The sequence below is a fragment of the Corvus kubaryi genome, unplaced genomic scaffold, assembly GCF_017639235.1.
Source record: "Corvus kubaryi isolate FWS band 111438036 unplaced genomic scaffold, C.kubaryi_AGA036_p1.0 123, whole genome shotgun sequence".
Lineage (NCBI taxonomy): Eukaryota > Metazoa > Chordata > Aves > Passeriformes > Corvidae > Corvus > Corvus kubaryi.
The window spans coordinates 157,412-178,397 of record NW_024580658.1 but is presented as its reverse complement, the minus strand read 5'-3'; the positions used below and the strand labels follow the sequence as shown (position 1 = coordinate 178,397).

The following is a 20,986-nucleotide window of genomic DNA, read 5'->3' as shown; positions in this document are numbered from 1 at the left end:
ATCTTTCTGGTGACTTGAGTGAACACGGTCTGACTTGTGCCTTTGTGCTGATTACATGCTTTGTTTCAGTGCAAAACCATCTAAAATGCAGCACATTTGAATTTCCTTCTGAATCTGGTATTCTGAGAGTGCCCTTTCCCACCGCTGTGAGGATGAAGGGAATTTCTGGATGCAGAGAACCACAGTCCCCAGGTTACTCACCCATAGGCACTGCTACCACCCACAGCACCCAATACACACCTCACCCACCAGGGAAGCATCCTGCACCTGGATTCTCTTTCCATGGTAATGATGGAAAGCAGTCACTTGGAAAGCAGTGATTTTTCTGAGCTGCTCTTGTTCGGGATCATTCTGGCAGGTGCTGTGTGATCAGTGACAATTGCCAGGAGTTCTGGCTGCCGTCCCCTTACCCAGCCGACAGCAAGCTCTCTTACAGCCATGCCAGACAAAACCAGTAGCACCAGGTGGGAGCAACTGGGATGGAGGAAGCTCTCAGCTTCACCGGAGCAAGCACTGCACAGACCTTGCAAACAGGGCAGAATAGCAATACCTGGTGACAAGCACTTAATGACTTCCAAGCAAGGGTACTGAAGAACTGTTTTAAAGGCACCTGCTGCTGTGAGATACTTTACCAAGGGCTCACTCAACAGGAATATTGTCAGAACCTACTAAAAACAAGAAGATGCCCATTGGGAGGAGCTATTTCATATTTTTCTACTGCAGCCTGTTTACCTCAAAATTTAAAGTGGTAACTTACTCTGACACCACTAACAGCCACAGTTGCCTTGATCAGCCAGGTGCTTTCCAGCTCCAGCAGATACCATGAGATTGTCTTCAGACTGACCATCGGGTCACTGACACATCTTTGAATCAGAGTGTTTCCCTGATTATTATAATCATATTTTAAGAAATGGGCATAAAAATGGAGCAAAACTTATGGGGATAAAGTACAAGAATTACAGTCAGATTGTCTGCTTCCACTCATCACTGGAAACAAAAGTAATGTTGTTAATAGAGATCACTGGGTTTAGAGAATATAAATCTAACTGTGATTAAATTCTGTTCCCTGTGAGCTAAGCCAGGAACTTAGCTGCTGTCAGGATAGAGATTACAGATGCATTTACAATCCAAAATCACTACAGAATGATTCTGCTCTTTACTTTGTTTTCAAAAAAACATTTAGTAGACCTACGAGGAGCACAGCTTGAAAAAGAAGCAACTGCAAAAGATGTATCGACGCTCCTCATCTTTCCACTTCCTATCTTCCACCTCCTGTGCTTTTTATACCTTTGGAGAAAGGGATGATGATTCCCCTTCTCCAGGACTGAGCTGGCAGGAGTAACCTGCCCCTGGTGCTAACTGAGCTAGATAGCCTGGGGCCTTCTGAGGAACAGCTCATCTAATTCTAAAGATGACTGTTAGGTTTGCCAAGTCAGGTGTGTGCCATGGAGTGTTTGTTTCTTTCCATGAACAACATAAAGACCTCAGATGACCAGTACAGAATGTAGAGACCTACAGTGTACACAGAGCAAAGCTGGGTAACTGCAGCCACGTGCAACCTTGGAAAATAAAATTATTCAGGTAACAGTGCAGAGTAACACATTGGTAAGCTCTGATTTCTCAAAGCATTTGCTTACCTTGGATCACAAAGAAACTTGGTCTTTTCACCTTCTTCTCTCCAAATAAGCCATTCTCGGAAAGAGGGATGAACAAACATTCGCGTCATATCTCTACGTTTGATAAGAAACATAGAAAGGTTCTCCATCCTCTGCTGAAAGTCCTCCCACTCCAACGTGCCCTCAATGTTACCTGCATTAATGGCCTGAAAAATATGTTCATCTGTTAATGGGTGCAGAGAAGCCACTGCTACGTTCAAGAGAGGCATGACCCGATCAAAGGAAGACTGCGTTGGGAACTTCATATTGCACTGCAACAGGTACACTTCGGACAGGGACACTGGGACCACTTTGTAGCTGGAGCTTTTTAGAACTAGGTATCCTTTCTCTATAAGATCAAAAGTAAGTTTCAGGTATAGGTAGGACCCTTGGCTCAAGGTTTTGAGGTGAGAACTGAGTTTGCCAAACGTAGTATTGTCCATTTTGCCATTGAGTGAGATGTTGTTCTGGATCTCCGAGCTGCTGTGTATCCGATGAAGGATGTAAGCCTGCAGGTCCTGGTCGATGGCTTCATTCTCTTCCAGTCTATCCAAAAATATTCTGTGGAAGGGCAACATCTTAATTATCTCCTATAAAGAAAGAAAGAAAGAAAGAAAGAAAGATACTCATGCTGGCAGCGTTTACTATTCATTAAGTAAACTAAATTTCTACTACAATAGCACCTTTGAGACTCCTTTAAGACCTTCCATCAGGGCAAGAACACAAACAGCAGTTTGTGCACTCAAGGCCTCACACTCTCATCTATAAGCAAGCAGGTTGTGTGTGAAACATGACTGCAATAAAAACAAAGGACACTGTTTTTAATACTACATCCGTGGAAAGGGCTGGTAAATTCACACAGAGCAGTGCCCCTGTTATTCCTATTCCCAACCACGGACTGACCTCCCATCCCTTTTGCTGTCCTGTCAGAGGGAATGCACATCCAGATGACAGATCTGAGGCCACGAGAAACTTGCTGAAGCTGAGACCAAGAACCTCCCTGGGAGCATCCTTCTGCATCCCACAGATGCATGGAAATGTCAGGACAGATAAAAGTGAGCATTTTCCAGTGCAAAGCAGTGACGTCTGTCTGCTGCAGGACATTGCGCGCAGGGAATGCTCAAATACTGAACTCCCTGATCCAACATAAACCAAAGACCGTCAAAGGCCTTCCCAAAGGAACTCTTGCCTCATGTGCTCTCAGCCGCTGTGAGGAGAGGAGAAATGATGCAACAGATCTGTACAAGGTCGACTCCAGAAAAGCCATAAGCTCTCCAAGAAAATAGAGGACGAGCACAGTGCGAACTCAAGCTGCAGTGAAGACTATAGGGATGCAAAAGTCCTAATTAAATGAGGAATTCAAGCCATTGGGATGCAATTTACTTACAATTACAAAAAGATTTCCTCCAAATGATATTTAATTTACTCGATTACTGAGCAAAAAATGGACCTCAGCACTGAACAGCAAATAGTCTGTGCTCTCCTGGATCCTGGGAAGCAGCTGCCACTCCCAGTGACAAGGACTATGTGGGGGCTGGCTGCCCCGATGGGGCTGAAACCAGACTCAGCTCCCTGCTGAGCTTCCACACCTGCTCATGACAGTCCTTTTGAGCTGAGCAACGTCTTGGCCCAACATTGACTCCACCAGACCGAAACCATCCTGCTCTGGGTCATGCTGAAAGGAATGAAGATCCAAATTCCTTTGCCCTTCCACATGGAGCTGAGGACGTTCTTTAGCTGCACAGGCTGAGAGACATCAGGCCCTGCCTTCCTCATGGCTCCATGAGTCGGGGCCTATTGGCATGTGAGCTGTCTCACAAAATGATCTGAATTCATTGCTGATAAGCATTTACTGACATGAATAAACGATGATGGATTAGATCCTTCCAAAGCTGTAGGGTGAGCCTGGGGACATGGACGTAAATCCAAGAACAAAAAAGCCAAAAGGATAACCTGAAATAAAGGGTCTTGAGCAAATCCAGAACATCCAGTAAGATCTTCTTTACCAAAGTCCACCATGACAATGAGAGTTTATCCCCGTTTTGGGTCTCCAACATACCTGTAGACTTGTCCTGACTGTCACTACCAGCTTCAACCAGGAAGGGAATTTTCCAATCATTTTGCCCAGGAATGATACTATGGTGTCTCCATAATCTGGCTTGTGAAATTCAGCCTCATTTAAACCATCAATTAATATAATGAAATCTTCATCGGGGATCTTCCTCTCTGAGAGAAAGAGAAAAAGCATTTATTGGAAAGGCTATAGACACGCAACCATAATGTACTGCAAACTCACTACAGAGTTTTAAAGCATGACCAGCTACTGCCAAAGAAGAAAACCCCCACAGCAGCAGCACCTTTTTAATGATACATTAATTGCATATTGACCTTTACAGGTCATCTCATTCTACCCTCCAGCCAGGGACAGGGACATCTTCCACTAGACCAGCTTGTTCCAACCTGGCATTGCAAATCCTACAAGAAGTAAATCATGGACTCTTTAAACAGGATTTTTTTGCTGCTGGAGAATATAGCAACCCAGGTGATGCTGACAATGCAGTCATTTTTTCTATGTTAGACACTGAGAGTGAGTATGGCTTTATAACTAATGATAGAGATACTTTTGGACTTGTATCTTAGGCTCAAGTGATATCTTCTCAAAGGTAATCTTGCCTAATAGACTCAAAACCAGGTGTAAAATGGGAAATCTCAGTCTATTGTTGGCATATGCTATTCACAAGTACTACAAGTTCTGATCTGTAGAGTACTACAGATAAACTCCTGCTATCAAAACGCTCAATATTCCCAGCAGCAGGTGAGTTTTTCTCTTTGACTTTAAATTGCATCAGAAACTTTTCTGTAAAACCCCAGCACAGAATGTTCATTGATGATGAGACCTGTGATCCCTGTGGTATTCCAGGCAGAACAGACATGTGCAAACACCTTGTGTTTGGGACTGCTGAGCATCTTGTCCTTGCTTTACGTTAACAGGTTGCATAAATGCATAAACGCATAAATTCCCTATTGGACTGTAAACATACACATGAAAAATACGTATTTCACATTAAAGTTACCCTAGCGGCTTTTTCAGTTAACTTCTCAGTAAGATTTTTGGGTACACTAGAAAATATACTTTATTCCTCTCTGAAATCTTGGAGTAAATATAGTGCCCGAGTTTTATACCCACATCTCATTTCCTCATAAAGCCTAAGGGAGAGAGGAGAAAGCAGAGAGTAGGGGAAGAATCAGAACTTTGTTCTCCTATATATTTAGATTCCTTAACATTAAAAGAAATATATATATTTGAGAAACACGAATCTAACTTTCTCAGTGACGTTCACCATTAACACCTGTGCAATAATTTTGTCCCAGTAGCATTAAAGCTTCAACAGCACCTTGTAAAACACCTGCTGATATATTTACAGAGTCTTAAATATTGTGTATTTTAGAACCAATTTCCAGATACTGTTCCTTTTGTTAGAGAACATGTGGTGTAAATTAACTTGCCAGCACTCTCGACCAGCAGGGTTGAAAGGTGGGAGTCCTGGTCAGTGGCTCTGTTGGAGTTGTGTTGAGTGCAGTCCAAAAGGAAATGAAAAAAAAAGTTTCACATACAATTTTTCCACCTCTCAAAATTTAGGGCCAGATGGGGGTCAACCTCCTTGACAAGAAAAATAAGAATCCTCCAAAACGCTCTGAATTCAAGAGCTGAAACATCTCCCAAGGAGCTACTGTAATAACCAGGAATTATTTTCCTTTAAAGCAGCGGTTCCTAAATGTATCCTTTTTCTTTTTCTTTTTGCCAAGAGTGATGATAGGAAAAAGCAACCACGCTCCTCCCACAGTGACATTTCTCCATGCCAGGAAAACCAACTGCTGTCATGCTGTGCTGGCTCTACATATGCTTTGTGCCTGGTGGAACCAGGCAGGTTGGACCCAGATGCTGCTGCTCAGAGCTTGGACACAGTTTTGAAGAGCTGATTTGAACATCAGGGCTTTGAATCTGGTAGAAGCTGCATCTATTCCATGTTAGATCTTACACTGTAGTGTGTAGGGTGGTAACAAAATTATCTGAACTATTTTTGCAGCCAAGATGCAGCACAAGCACAGTAATAAACATGGTTCTGCAGGACAACAGTCTTGAACTCTGCAGTGCTCTGACAGTTTTCATGGCAACGAGCAAAGATCTTAAATTTAGCGACTGTCACAATGAATTAGTTATAACTTGCAGAGGGAAGAAAGAAAAGAAGGTAAGATCAATGCTGTATTAGAAAAAGCTCTAAGCCTGTAATCAGGATATGGCTTGTCACCAGCTCCCCCAGAAGCTTTACACAGGGTGTCTATGGACTTTTATGATACCAGTCCTGTGGTGAAAGCTTCAGATTCTCCAAAGCCCACTAAATAGTGGCAGGGAAAGGGAAAAAAGTCACCTCTGCACAAATAAATCAGAACAGTAAGCAGTGCTGTGGATGGAACTGGTTGCTTGTTTTCACCTTGAGAACTGCGAGGACAGGTTTGGGATATGAAAGAAGCAAGAAAAGGGAAAGCCAAGTGGGATGTTGGGAAAAAATTCCTCCCTGTGAGGGTGATGAGGCCCTGGCACAGGTTGCCCAGAGAAGCTGTGCCTACCCCTGGATCCCTGGAAGTGTTCAAGGCCAGGCTGGACAGGGCTTGGAGCAGCCTGGGATAGCGGGAGGTGTCCCTGCCCATGGAAGGGTGCGGAATGGGATGAGCTTTAAGGTTTCTTCCAACACAAACCATTCCATGATTCTCAGTCTTCCCAGCTTCTCCAAATCCCACCTCTTCCCTTCAGCTCGAGAAACGATGCAGACAGATTAATCCACTGCTTTGCTTAAATGCCCAGATGCAGTTAAGTGTCGTTTTTAAAATACTAATTAAAAAAGGTGCACGGGAGCTTGGGACAAGCGCAGGGAACATGAGTACCTTTGTGCAGGTTTTCCAGGGGCTCCAAGACGCCCCTGCGGAAGGAGGCCATGGGGTCCTGCACGCAGGAGCGGAGGCTGAGCAGGCTCTGCAGGTGGGGCTCGCGCAGCAGCTGCTCCCGGTACGCGACGAACTGCGGCGAGCGACAGAGCAGGGCGGCCACGTTGTGCACAAACTCAGGCACCAGGCAGGTGTAGGCATTGTCGGCCTGGCAGTAATGATAAGCCACGACCTAGCAAAGAGAAAAGAACAAAAAACCCTGTGTCTTCATCACAGCCACGTCAGGACAGTTGTAAAACCAGCGGTTTTTCCTTTGGTGAGTTTGATCTGCTCTGGCAGGTGAAGTCTTTAGGAGCAATGAGTGTTAACTACCCATGACAAGAATCCAGATGAATCAGTTGGTAAAAACAGGCACTGATCCTGAAAGATGACTGGACCTGCCACTTGAGGAATAAATGAAATTAAGCTGTAGCTGTTTGCAGAAATGGATAGTGACAGTAGCTGACGTCTCTGAAGTGCTGTGCTGAGCTTGGATTGTGCTCCAAGCTCTGTTTAAGGACTTGGTGCCAGTAATAACTTGTGATTGTTTTCTTGAACTTATTTTTTATTTGCTGTTTTCACACTTTCAAGCTCATGGAAGTGGACAGACAGCAGTCCCTGAGTCCATCACAGCAAGGCAGCACCTCAGAACTACAGATTCCCTTGAACCGGGGGTGATGTAAGGTTCACTGTACTTTACTCATACACTGTGATCCCACACTTCATTCAAAAAATCAATTCAATTAAAAAAAAAAAAAACAACAACTTTCTTTTTTCCCAGCTTCCCCCTGATTTTTCCAGCTCAGCAAACTCTGCTAGAACCCTGCTACGTTCTGCCCACTTATTAAAATAAGCAGAAAACCAGTGATATCGTCTCAGGCCATGCTGCCAACTTTCTTGTTTTCTTTTGCAATATAAAAAAGGCCCTCAAAATCTGTCTCTGCTTGCAAATCCCTCAGGAAGTGGTGCTCTGGCACCACTCCAGCCCAGCTTCTCCTGTTCCCTTGCTGCCTCGAGCCTCAGGCACTGCCTGCCCATTTGGAATGAGCCTCTGCCGGGGCACAAAGCTTTTCTCCCGCTCCCATTCACTGGGTTTTCTTTTAAATGTCACTGAGTATCCAAAAATATCCTGGCAAGGCAGGTGGGAGCAGTTCTGTACCAAAACCACCACTGCCCTGGAGCACAGAATATTGCAAAATAAATTGCATGTTTGAACTTGGGAGGGACAACATAGCTGAGGACACCGTGCGAAGGAAATGCTGTGGCCTTTCTGGAGCTCGGGGCAGCTGGGATGAAATGTGCCCATGGCTTTGGACATGATGAAGGCTTTCTCTCTCTCCACCTGCAATACCTATCCCTTGGATTGCAGGAGGCTCCAGGGTGGCCGAGGTGGTGAAGGATGCTACCAAGGAATGAACACATCAGGCTCTGGGGTCTTCACCCATTAATGCCTCAGCACGGGCTTTTAATTTTCAATATGGAATTACCAATGAGGTATACTGCAATAATTTCCTTTCACAGTCAAAACGAGGTGTGGCACATTCAGCGATGAGAAAGCTGGGCTGTTATTTCAAGCATCAAGCTCTAACACATGTATTTAAGTTTTAATGGATACCTCCAAATTCCTTACAGAATTTTTCCGACCAGCCGGTTAAAATATAATGAATTCCCTTAGAGAACTTCACTACGTAAAGTAATTATAAAGGTAATGATTTCTTTTCATCAATCCTATTTATTTGGGGATCATAACTTGTGGATTTCACAGAATGAAGTTTGTAAGTTGCCATTCCTTGATATCAGGTTCCACTAACAGAAATTACTCTGATTTCCTACACAATTGGTGTGTAGACACAAAAATAAAGTCTCTTTTAATGAGAGGCCAATTAACTTCTTCCAGGAATCTGAAGAGCCATGTCACGGAAAAAGGGTCATGCAAAATACTCTTGAAAGGAATGGTCACCATCAGATACAATTACAACCCAATTAATTTCAGTCCCTTCCCGTACATTATAGTTGGACTTGATCTTAGAGGTCTTTTCAGACCTTAACAGTTCTATGATTCCATGATTCCTGATGCTTGTGCTTGATTTACTGATGTATCAACTAAGCCTTATTAACCAGTAGGATAAACATAATGTTTAATGGGTGAATCTGAAGCTAAAGCAGTAAGCAAGGAATATTCTGGGAAGTCAACCAAAGCAAAGGCAGAATGACATTCTCAGAAGATGCAACCTGAGCCAGAATTTCATTTTGATGTTATTTATTCTCTATCACATTTTCTCAATCTTCAAATCACAGAGAGGCTGCCAAAAGCCAGTGCTGCAAGTGGAGCCTGCTGCTGGAGGTTGAGCTGGGAATCAGCCTCCTCACTTACAAGGAGCTGGCTGGGAAATGGTTTTCTCACACTGTAAAAACTTTTCAAGGTTTCCACATCTGTTCCATCCTTGGGAATGAGACCAGGTTAATGTGAGAAGGGAGGGCAAGAGCCTCCAGTATGGCCAGGGGCTGGTGTGGATGGGGCTCACCGCGAACCGGTTCAAACCATTTTTTCTACCCTGTATTTGTTGAATGCCACTAATGCTCCGGGAAAGTTCCCTTTCCAATTATTTCACCTTAAATACTTTATTAATTGTTCAAGGTTAATTCCTCCAGGAAGAGGGATGGATTACCAGCTTCACTGCTAAGGATTCTCTTCTAACATATGGGAGACCACATCCAGGCTTTGCTCAGCATCTGAAATGACCACTCTCTGTTCTAATCATGATTCTGAAGCGATTTTGATTTCTCCTCCTTTTGCTTGACTGGATAAGCCAAAAAACAAACAAACAAACAAATTTGTATCTGCTGGAAATTAACTTTTCACTGGAAAAGGTGCGCTCTCTCTCAATAAAAGTTTCATTTTCCACGGATCTAACTACTTTGACTTAAAATACTGCTTGAACAAGTTCCAACCATGCCTTATCATAAACAAATCCTTGAATTAACATTTAATTTTATCTAGAAACTATTACAGTAAATGAAATCAACAGGGAACATCATGTGGTTCCAAAGGTATGGGCACACCTGGATGTTGTGATCAGCAAACATTTATTTGTGTCTCACACAACTTAAGACATAATTTTTCTAACCATAGTTTCAATTTGAACTTTGTCATCCCATTGCACTAAACGCTATAAACACTAAATTAGACTTCCAAAACTTTTAAACCTTTATTTCAGCTATCAGGTTTGTTAAATTATTTCCTTGGTTTAAAGTCTGACTAAATTTAAATCACCGGATTGCAAAGCACACAAGGCCTATAAACAACCCTAAAGCAAGAAGTGGGTTACAACAAAGGATGGGAAAAGTAACACCTACATCCAGTCGAGTGTTCGAAGTACCTGCCCATGTAATTTTTGTAAAGGCTGAGAATGGAGTCGAGTGACTCCATACTGAGAAACCAAGGTGTTATGGTTTTTATATTAAATATCAAATGCCTGAAGTTAAAATTTTGTATAGTTTCCTTTCTTGCTTGAAAAGGAGCTGCAAAATAATTCACACTCGTATGATGAGTATTTTACTTCCAAGGAGCACCTCCTCTTCTAAAATGATGCGTAGAGTCCAGCTGGCTGCACACTAAAGCAGCACATTTATCATGTGCTTCTTGGTAGCTCATTTTTCTAAATATTAATTAGTGTTACAGGGCTTGAGGAACACCAGATGTGGGGACAGAGAGCACTGTGAACAGATCATGGCCAACATGACCCCATTTCCTCCTAAAGTGGGGTTAAGGAGCCCCAAAACACTCATTTACTCTGAAATTACACAAACTTCATCTTTTTAACTGCCAAAGCAGAATGATGAAGACATTATTTGTATTCTCTCTAGGTGTTTAACCCAGTAGGTCTTCAGGAGTCTCTTCTCCCAACCCTTCCAACACCAGCCATTCTACTCTCCCTTTTTTGCCACAATCACTTCCCACTTCTGCCTTCATCCAGCCCCATGTAACCTTCACCTTCCTGCTGTCTGAGGGAAACAGTTGCTGGATGATGTTAAAAGCAAAAATTGCTATTCCGAGGATAATGGAAAATGCTGGTGGATGAGCAGGCAAGAGCCACACGAATGGAGCAGGAGCAAGAGGGTAGAGAGGGCAAAGGAGAGGGAAAAAAATGAGACACAAAAGAGACTGTGTATCAATCATGAATTACAGAGGGTGAGAAGGCACTGAACTGTGAGGGAGGAAAAGAAAGAGAAGGGGAACAAGTGACATGGCAGAAGAGGGAGAAGATGACAGTAACGGGAAAGGCTGGAAGGACAGCACGAACATCAAAGGAGTGGGAGGGTGTGGAGATGGCTCAAGGGACATAAGTTATTTTTAATTATTAGGACAGGCCAATTCTAAGCAGTTCTCCAGCACTAGTTCTGAAACAGAATCTACTCCATTTAGGCAGCACTCCTTTGCTGTCACACCTCTTTTGTGGTTTGTCTTAGCTTCCTTCTGGAAGTGTGTCGTGCAAGGACAGCCAACCCCCCCTTGGACCAACCTCCCAGACCCCTGAGCTCACAGCAACACCCCACTCCCTCCAGTGCTCTTAAAGGCATTCAGCATTGTATTTTAACCTTGTAACAAGATTGTTTTTTTGACCCATACAAAATAGCTTCAAATAAATGCAGTGTAACACTTTGCCCTGCCACTATGCCACATGCCAGGCCCAGCGCTGGCTGTGATAATGGAAATGGCCATCAGCACTGCTGTATTTCATCCACTGCACATGACTGCGACACAGTATGTGGCATGTGGTGACCCAGTTTATTGGGAATGTTCATTACTTTTACATAGCTGAGTATGCTGGTAAATGCCCTCTGAAACTCATTAGTGGCCCAGGGCATGAAGCCTCAGCAGCAATGAATCCCTCCACCTCTGTGTAAGGTAGGAGCACTCTCTTTTTATATGCCTGCAGCAATGTTAGCAACGCTTTGGATGTGGCTTGGAGGATGGGGAGAAGAGCCTCTGGAGCCACCAGCCGTGCTCAGCATCAGCAAAATGCACTAATGCAATGAACATGCAGCTCCTCCACCAGCTGCTCTGCACGGGGTACAACCCATTAGTGCAGCTGAGCTGGGTTTCAGGTCCATTTGTTTTAGTGCTGCTACCACAAGCCACCACACAGCATCCAGAAACCCAGAGAATACAGTTGTTCAAGGGGTTAGTTAAAACTGGGTAGCCAATCCATTAAAAATCCTCTGTGAGTAAAGGATAAACCTTCAGGCAAAAGGGGGAATGTCAGCATGGCAGGACCAAGTCGAGGTGCTGCTTTTCAGCTGGCAGTTACTTAGCTCTAAAATTAATGATTTGCTCATCTCTGACATTAAGAGCTAAATGCAACCTTTGCCCCCAAGAATTCACTGTATGAAAACCAGGCAGAAAAGTACAACCCTGAGTAATCCAGAGGAGGAAAAGCAACTGTTCGTTCACCTTTCATTTCTGTCAGCATAGATACACAACTTCTGAATTTTGGGATAAGTGACATTTTCAGAGGGAAGGGAGTGGGTGAGAGGACAACAAGCTTCCCACCAGCATTCTGGAGCCTGTGCCAACCATTACCTAAGACTGTTTGTATATTATTAATCTGCTTTTGTAATGATCTGCATTTTTGCAGCACAGTGACCTCAGCCCAATCTGAGAACATCCTGCTCTGCTCAGCGCAGGCAGAGGTGGAACATCTGCACACAGCTTTATCCAGCTCCTCACATATGGTTCATCTAGCTCCTAAAATAACCCTGACAATTGTGGTTGTCCATCACTGTCAACACTTTCTTCTGCACTTCAATTCTGACTTTAGTGCAAACACAACTATAAAACACACATCCAAGAAATATTTTTCCATCCAGATTGACCGAAGAGTCCTTCCCTTCCTTCGGCTCATTTTCTTTCAGCCAGTTGGACAAAACCTGTTTAAGGAGGCCATCAGCAACTCTTTTTTTATTCCACAGCTACTGACACAGGAATATGCTGTTCCTCTCCCCCCTCCTTCAGCTCCAAAGGACATTCCAGTCTTTTTTTCTCCTTCTTTTCTTTTTTATATTAGACTTTGGAAAGCCTTTAGTTTATCTATATGAAGGTTTTCCTAAACTGTCCCCACGAACTCCTGTGGGAGAATGGGGTATCAGACATTCAGATTTAGAAGGTGAATTATTTGAACCAACTATTTTTACTATTGTCTGCTAGCCACTCGGTGGTTTTGCTCAGCTAAGAGTGCAGCATCTTCAAAGCCTCAAAATTCTCAAGATGCCTCAAAGGAGAGTCGGAGTTTGATGGAGCTTCTGAAGGAGGTGACTGCATGCAAAACAAAGAGCTCCACGCCGCTATTTTAACGGGTTTTCAATTCTGTTGCCAGGTCAGCAATGCTTCTTCCCCCAGTGTCACTCAGAGATGTCAAACCCCACAGCTGCGTTGGGACAGGGAGCGTTTGTTTTATCAAGGAGGACATCACACGGTGCAGCTCTTTCCAAGCAAATAAATTTATCTGCTGTTTGACAGCACGGATTCCTCAGTGGCATTGCTGAGTTGTGCTACCCGGGAGGCTACTACGAGTGCACTACACACACGACTCCCAGCTATGAGTTTGACAAACATCCTTAACCATTTTATTTTTTCTTCCTGAGGCTTGATAATCCATCAAACTCACTGTTTGTAATGTGCTGCACAGCCCTTTGGGAAAAGGTTTTGATGCAATAAACCAAATTGCTGTTTATGACAAAGAATAAACAGGAACATGGACCTCAAAAAAATTAATTACAAAATTAACGAAACAAAAAACCCCCTATTTTTTCAGAACAATTCCCCTTCAAAGCAGGAAATGAACCTTTGAGTGAGGATTTAAGCATACGCTTTATTTCAATGCACATCTTCATCCAACACACCTGGAAGTCACCCACTCTTCCTAAATAATAAACCACTAACACCTAGTTACGTGTTCCTTCCAGCATCAGTTATCCAAGGACCATTATCTGCAGGGATCACTTTTCCTTTACTAGCCAGGGAATAGGAGTGAGGCAGATGAGATGCTGGTCTCCAAGGATCCCAAAAAGGGTAACAGCAATGCTGGGAACAGACCCAAGGCCTCCGAATGCTGAATCAAGCCATGCTGCTGCTCTGAGTCATCCCAGGAACTGTTTGCTGAACACGATAGAGCTTTTCAGAAGTTCCACATGCTGTGTCAGCAATTTGGGCACAAGAAGCGACTCCAAGTGCTCTAAGGTCAACTCACCAGCCCTGGCACTGATCTGTTCATCAAAGCCTGATGGCTGGAAGCTGTTATTTCTGGATTCTGCCTACATTTACAGTAGTGAAGATTACTGGGAGATTAACGATCTTGCTCCCAGTGGGTAATCCTGCAGCAGGCACCATGGGCAACACACCTCCCAGCCTCAGCTGCTGTGTTTTGACAGCAACACACTGGATTTTTTCTACGAAAAAATTTTGGCTAGCGGATGAGCAGCACTTTAAAACACTTTCTTAAAGAGTCCGCGGCGAAGGTAAACCAACCTATTTTTACTTTAATTTTGGCTGTAAGGATTGTTTTTAGCTCTCTCCAGTGATCAGAGATGCCAAAAAGCTTCAGTGAGTGATCTATGTCTTGGATGTGACACAGCATTTGAAAGAGGCGTATTCCTTACCTTTTCCAGGCGGAAACTGAAGCTAAAACTGCATCCATTTATCAATTACGTACCCTGTGGGATGACTTAAGCACTCAGGAGAAGTGATAGATGAGGTATTTTAAGCAGAGATAGCACACTTTACTGCCCTTTCTGGTAGTCTGCAGAGCTTCAGATTTGCAAGGAATACAATGACTAATGCATCCTGAACAAAACCAGAGCTGGGCATTGCATTCCTTTCAAGAACTCCATGTGGAAGAGGAGAGTATCAAATCTTAGTATTTATTTACGCAGCACATGCTCCCTGCCTGGCCATCTGGGTGCAGCAGGAAAGCAGACAGGACAAGACAGTATCTGACACAAAAAGCCAAGCAAAACACATCCTGGTAATAATTTAGAACAAAGACTTTTCTTGCTATTTTCCTCTCCGAAGTGGGAGCAGGTGACAGGAAAGCATTCACTGCTCCCATCCTCCCAAAAGGTGTAGGAGGAGCAAGAGCAAACTCCCTGGATTTCAAAGCAATAGAATGGCACCTTCCCACCACCAAAGAATTAGGCTTAAATCTCAGTAATACAATAAAATTCAAGGTGTAAATCTCGTGTATGTAAGTGACAGTGTTCCATATATTCCATACAAACCACTCCTGCCATAACAGCAAGTAATTTGTGTATTGCTCCAAAGGCTATGGTCTACTTTGGAGAATTTTCCAATAAATTCCCAAGTGCACACACAGCAGTAACACTCAGCCTGTGCCTTCCCCAAGTACAGTACCTGCCCTTTTGAAACAAAACACCGCTCAAACACTGGGCAACTTTGTTCTCAGTGCTCAAGAAAAGACACAATTATTTCAATAATTGTGTCATATCCTAACATTTGTAATGAGAAAGTAGGATGGCTGGGAAAGACAAACCCTCAGAGTAACAGGGAAGTGTATTTGATGTAGTGGGAGTTTCATTTTAGAGACATAACCTTCCTGGGTAATAAACTCCTTCCAGAAGTCTCTCTTGAGGCTCCCCAAGTGAGCATTTGAACACATGGATTTTCCAAGCAACATCAAGCAGGAGAACTTCCAAGGAGTCCCATTAAAACGGATACTTTCCCAAGGACCAAAAAGCCCTGACTGGGTGTTTCTGTACCTGCGAGGCCAATCTCCTCATGGCCTCCTCCTGGCGCCGGCGCATCTCGGGGGTCCCCGGGCAGCTCCCGCTCGTCAGGGACGGGTGGGCAGGAGGCGGCTGGGTCAAGGGCAGCTCTCGGTTGGCATCCACATCTGTCCAAGGAAAGAGGTTAGGAATTGCCACAGGACAAGCACTAACATTATTATAGACCAGGCAGCTGCTGTTTTCTATGCATGGCAGTCAAAATACTTCCCACAAAATACTCTGGTTGGGATTTCACGGATTTCCAGGCCAGAGGCTCCTCAAGAAACTTCTTTTGGAAGCAGGAAAGGACCACTAAGAAAAAGCCTTGAAGCTCGTCTTATTCATCTTCCCCACCATAATTAGATCGACTTTAAAATAATGACAGTAATGGAGTGAACTGGGCACTCTGGAAGGCTCTGCCTTCAGGTTTGGTGGATTTGAATGCAGAGCTCTCCTGCTCTGCACTTCTGCCAACAGACCTTCCCTTGTTATGAACAATCGCTGGTTAATTTGGTTCCAAGTCCTCCTTCAGCACAGACAGCCAATTTTTCTGAATTACAGGCCTGTTTTCTAACATAAATAAATGAAGAGTCCCAGCTAACACAGCCATCTGAAGCCCATTAATTTAATCAGGGGGAGAGGAGCAGGAGCAGCACCAGGATCTGGAAAAGGCTTGCAAGCAAATAATAAATTATTCTGGAACCACCTCTGGCAAGTTTAACTGTGTTCTAGTGCATTTTATCTCCTTCTTTTGCCTGGCAAAGCAGAAATTGGCTTTACCAGCAGATTGCTACAGAAGCTCATCCACCTGGCCTTTGTGGGTAACATTCCCAAACCATTTTTATTTTCACTCCTAAGTACTCATATGGAGGATTTTTGAATGACACCACGACATGCAGCACTTGGTGATGTCTAATTACCAATTGTTTTAAGAACAACACCACTCTGAAGTGCAGTCTGTGCTGGCAGAGGATTCTCCTGACTGGATTGCTGCAGTGCATCCCTGAGCTTGACTGAAAATAATCATGCAAACAATGACCCATTTAATGGCAAACAACAGAGGAGGTTGACTGCTGCTTCCATAATTAAACCCTGAATGTGTTAGAATGAGGCACATTCTTGATTCTGAGCATAACACCACTGTCACCTGTATTAATTTTCTGAGACAGGAATTGGAAGTATGAAGCTGTATTGAAGCCAGTTTAATAACCCTGACTGCACAACTGCCGTAGCAGAGTCAGACCACCTGATTAGCACTTATTAATTAGCATAGATTTAATAAGCATAATAGAGTCTTTTTCAGCATGTGGAAAAAAAATGACAAAGAAACTTATCACAAAATCAGAGATGCATCATAGAATATCCTGAATTGGAAGGGACCTGCAAGGATCTTGCAGAGTAATTACTATCCTCTATAGCTAGACTAGTACTTGTGATCTCTTTAGGAAATCAAGTCAAATTAATTATTGATTCTGAAGGTTTCCATCCTAATAACTAACAGTGAGGAATCATTCAGCTTTCAACTTCATGGACATAGCAGAGTGAACTAAACAATGTGTTAGGTGGGACCAAGGATCTTCATCATCTGTGCGTGAAGGGTGCAGGGCACCTCGTGTGACAAATCCAGCTTTTAGTCCAGAAGTCCACAGTCATCTCTTTAATGTCCACCATCATCCTAAGCAGACTGGGGACACACACTCGCAGCTGGTGCACTGCAGAGCTGTAGTTAAAATATAGAAACAAGCTCTGCCCTTCACTCACATTGTTCATTTAACTCTGACAAGTGACACTACTCACCATGCCAACCGCTGGTGACATTTCAGCTCTTCCGACAGGGCAAGAGCACAGCATTCCAGTAAACAGATTTAACTACAGCTTCACTGAGGTAAGTGACCTACATCCTTAAAGATACCTTCAGGTACCTAACTCAGTATTTTTAGTCCTGTCTTACTCACTTACTGAGCGCTGAGTGATTTTAAAATGTTGTCATCTTCACCTGCAAACCTGCCAGCACATAATGATGGGAATTGGATGGGACCAGAGGAGGTAGAGCAATCCTGGGTCCTGAGCCTACATGGGCTGGTTACCCACATGGAATATTATACCGTGATTCAATGAGATAAACAATCCGTATGGGAAGAAGAATGCACTGGCATGGATTCATAGTCACAGAATACCAGCTGCCTGATCCAGCTGGAGATGGCATGAGCAGGGGGATTGGACTACATGACCTTTAAAGGTCACTTCAAACCCAAACCATTCTGTGATTCTATGATTCGAAAATTTCTCCCAATCAGAGAAAGTCTGTGACGTTTCTAAGCCAGACAAGTCAGAGACAGACTACTCTGACTCTTCAAAAAGCAGCTTTGGAACAGGAGCAGTATAAAAGCTGCCTGCAGCAGTACCTAGAGGGACTCCAAGAGAGCTGAAGAGGGACTTTACACAAGGGCATGGAGTGATAGGACAAGAGAGAATGGCCTCAATCTGAAGGAGGGTAGATTTAGATTAGGTATTAGGAAGAAATTGTTCCCTGTGAGGGTGGGGAGGCCCTGGCACAGATTGTCCAGGGAAGCTGTGGCTGCCCCATCTCTGGGAAGTGTCCAAGGCCAGGCTGGATGAGGCTTGGAGCAACCTGGGCTAGTGGAAGGTGTCCCTGCCTATGGCAGGGGGTTGGAACAAGATAATCTTTAAAGTCCTTTCCAACCCAAACCATTCAGGGCTTCTATGACATATTTCTCACAGTCTTTCCCTTGCTTGACAACAAAGACTAAGCTGCTTTCTTGGGCCTGAAGAGAAATGGGGTTATTTCAGCCAAGAGCATTCTAAAAGCTGGCGCAAAAGCTCTCTGAGTTTTGGAGACCTCCGTGCTGCTGTCCTTACGTTTCGGAGAGGCGTGGGGGCTGTCGGAAGCGATCTGCCTCATCCTGGTGCCGTGGCAGCTGAGCGCGACCAGCCTGGAGATGATGGCGGTTTTCCCGAAGCCGATGTTGCCGACGATCACTACGCCGCGGTTGACGCTGCTGTTGGAGCTCTGCAGCTGCGCATCGATCTCGTGGAACACCCAGTCCCGGCCCACGAATACGGACTCAGTGGTGATGCTGGGCACCTCGAAGAGCAGCGGCTTCAGGGAGATGTCAGGGGGTCTGTAGGGTGCGAAGCGCACTGGAAAGGGAGACGTGGGGAGAACATCAACACCCATGCCAGAGGGGAAAGCAGAGTTTGGAAATGGATGTTTTATCTTGCACAGAAATCTTTCCGTTGCAAAAGGTGAAAAGAAAACACAGCTCTGTATCACCCACAGTTTGTTGTGGAAGCATCTGTCTCATCCACGGTATTTTCCACCAAAAGAGTTGAGGATATTACAGTGAGTAGCTTGAGCTGGAGAAATATTGTGGCTGAAGAAATTAATTTTCTTGCTTAAATCAACCACAATTAAAGGCCCTGGGCAGAATGCTGCACTCTGCACAGCACCTCCTGGAAGACAGGATTGATGGTTCAACGTAGACACACACACGTGTGTTCACCTGTTCAATCCAATGAGCCCACAACAATCTCAGCACCTACAAGTGTTAATTCAATCTAAGCAAAGTTATTTCAATTCTTCTAAAGTAAGTAAGTTAAACCAGATTGCTGTCAGGATGTTCCATTTGGCAATTATAACATTTTCTCTTTTCACAAGGAAAAATGATGTTTTAAAGCAACATAAAGTTATCAAGAAGAGTAAGAAATACCACCCCACCAGACCACCTGTGCTGGTGCTGATGAAAGACTGCAAATTCTGTAGAACCCAAGCAACAAATTACAATAGAGAACTGAAACACTGCCCACCATATGCAGCCAGGCTCTTTCCTGTGGCTGAAAACTTCAATTCAAGCAACCCAGATCTGGGTGTATTATGTTAAATTAAGCAAATGTCCGAGTTTATTTCCTTTACTTGCTTTAGACTGCAACTTTTGGATAGTAGGGAAAATTTCTTCACTTAAAGGGCTGTTCAGTCCTGGCACAGGCGCAGGGCAGTGGTGGAGTCCCCATCCCTGGAGGGATTTAAAAGCCATGTGGATGTAGCACTTGGGGACACGGGTCAGTGGTAGCCTCAGCAGTGCTGGGGGACTGGTTGGATTTGATGAACTTACAGGATGCATTAAGGTAATGATTCTGTGATTCTTTCAAATGTCATCTCAAACATCTACATCCACTGGGATGAAACCAGTTCCTATTTTTCCAGGCCTCTGTGCCTAAAAAGGCTAAACTATTTTTTAGTGTTTCTAAGAAGCACCCAAAACTGTCTTACCCACAAGGCAACAGTATCAAACACATACAGTGAGGAAAATCCCTTCGAAATTACAGAAACAACTTAAGGAAAACAATCCACTGCCATATTACATACACAGAGCAACAATATACTGGGGGAGTGGGAACCATCCTCTCCTCCATCCCAAACCTCAACCAAAAATCTTGGTTCTTCCCACCCTGCAGCACTGTTGACATTTGCTTTTTGGAGAAGAAAACCCACAGTACATCTCAGCCATCAGCTTGTGCCATGGGTTACAGAAACCTGAACAGCCTCAAATCCCCAGGGATGAAAATAGGGAAAACAAAAATTGCCTTCCCCACCCTATTAAAAACCTGTCACTGGGATGAATCCTTGCTCTTAGTGTTGGGATTCCTCTACTGCTCTCCTGCTTAAAATAACTGATTTAACAATAAATAGTAGAAACAATCTCCCATTTAGTCTCTCTCACTGAGATTTTGGAACACTGGGAACAGACAGTGGGCTGTAACATGTCCCCCAGCACAGGGCCAGGAATGTCTTCACTCTTTCAGCCCAGTGTCAAGACTAGGGATATTAAAATTAAACCCAAGTTTAGGACTTCCAGCTGGAAAAAAGAGCTGCTATTTGTAACAGCCCAGATTGATGCAATTTCACAGCAATAGGTGCAAAATGCAGCATTTCAGGGAAGAACCTCCCCCTGCATATGCAATGACATGAAAATATTTCCAAATAGTGATGGTTTGCTTTTTCACATCTTCTTCTCCTTCTCTTTTTAAAAACAGCACAGCACCTCAACTAGGATCAGAAACAAATTCCAAAAAAGTTGAAACGCTGCTGCTATTCTCATACAACTGTCACAAAAAGGGGAGGGAAAAAGAACAAAATGCAGAAGGAAAATATGTAGTGCTATAAGGGTTTTAAAAGTGTGTCTGGAAAACAATTTGATTCTGTTCCTACAATAAAGTTGAATGTTTTGGATGCAATCACTGCAAATTACACAGCCTTGGCAAGCTGCTGCCTCTGAACATATGGAAATTTTGTCTGTCAAACTTTGCTTTCTTCACTTACTGCCTGCTAATGCACTTCTAGAACTGCCTCAGCAGCCAGGAGGATTTCATTACAGACTGCCATCCAGAGCTCACAAATCCACTCTTTGGGGGGCTCATGTGTTTGGTACAAAGCCCAGCCAGGCTGTACCAGGTCAAGCGTTTTGGGTGAAAACCCAGCCTGTGCCTTCCAGCTCCCCAGTTCCTCACCCTAAGATGGTGGGCTCAAAAAAAAAAAAAAATCCCCT

General features: G+C 43.9%; 1 protein-coding gene across 11 annotated transcripts in view; it reads right to left on the bottom strand.

Moving 5' to 3' along the window:
- TANC2 (tetratricopeptide repeat, ankyrin repeat and coiled-coil containing 2) overlaps positions 1 to 20,986 on the bottom strand; it is a 196,021-nt gene that overhangs the window by 44,134 nt on the left and 130,901 nt on the right. For all 11 annotated transcript variants that reach the window (XM_042049071.1, XM_042048993.1, XM_042049277.1 and 8 more), the window contains 5 exons: positions 18,300 to 18,581; positions 15,414 to 15,547; positions 6,600 to 6,831; positions 3,715 to 3,881; positions 1,638 to 2,245 (listed from right to left, as the gene is read on the bottom strand). In XM_042049071.1, coding sequence (XP_041905005.1) covers positions 1,638 to 2,245; positions 3,715 to 3,881; positions 6,600 to 6,831; positions 15,414 to 15,547; positions 18,300 to 18,581 — 1,423 coding nt within the window. The remainder of the gene's footprint in view (positions 1 to 1,637; positions 2,246 to 3,714; positions 3,882 to 6,599; positions 6,832 to 15,413; positions 15,548 to 18,299; positions 18,582 to 20,986) is intronic.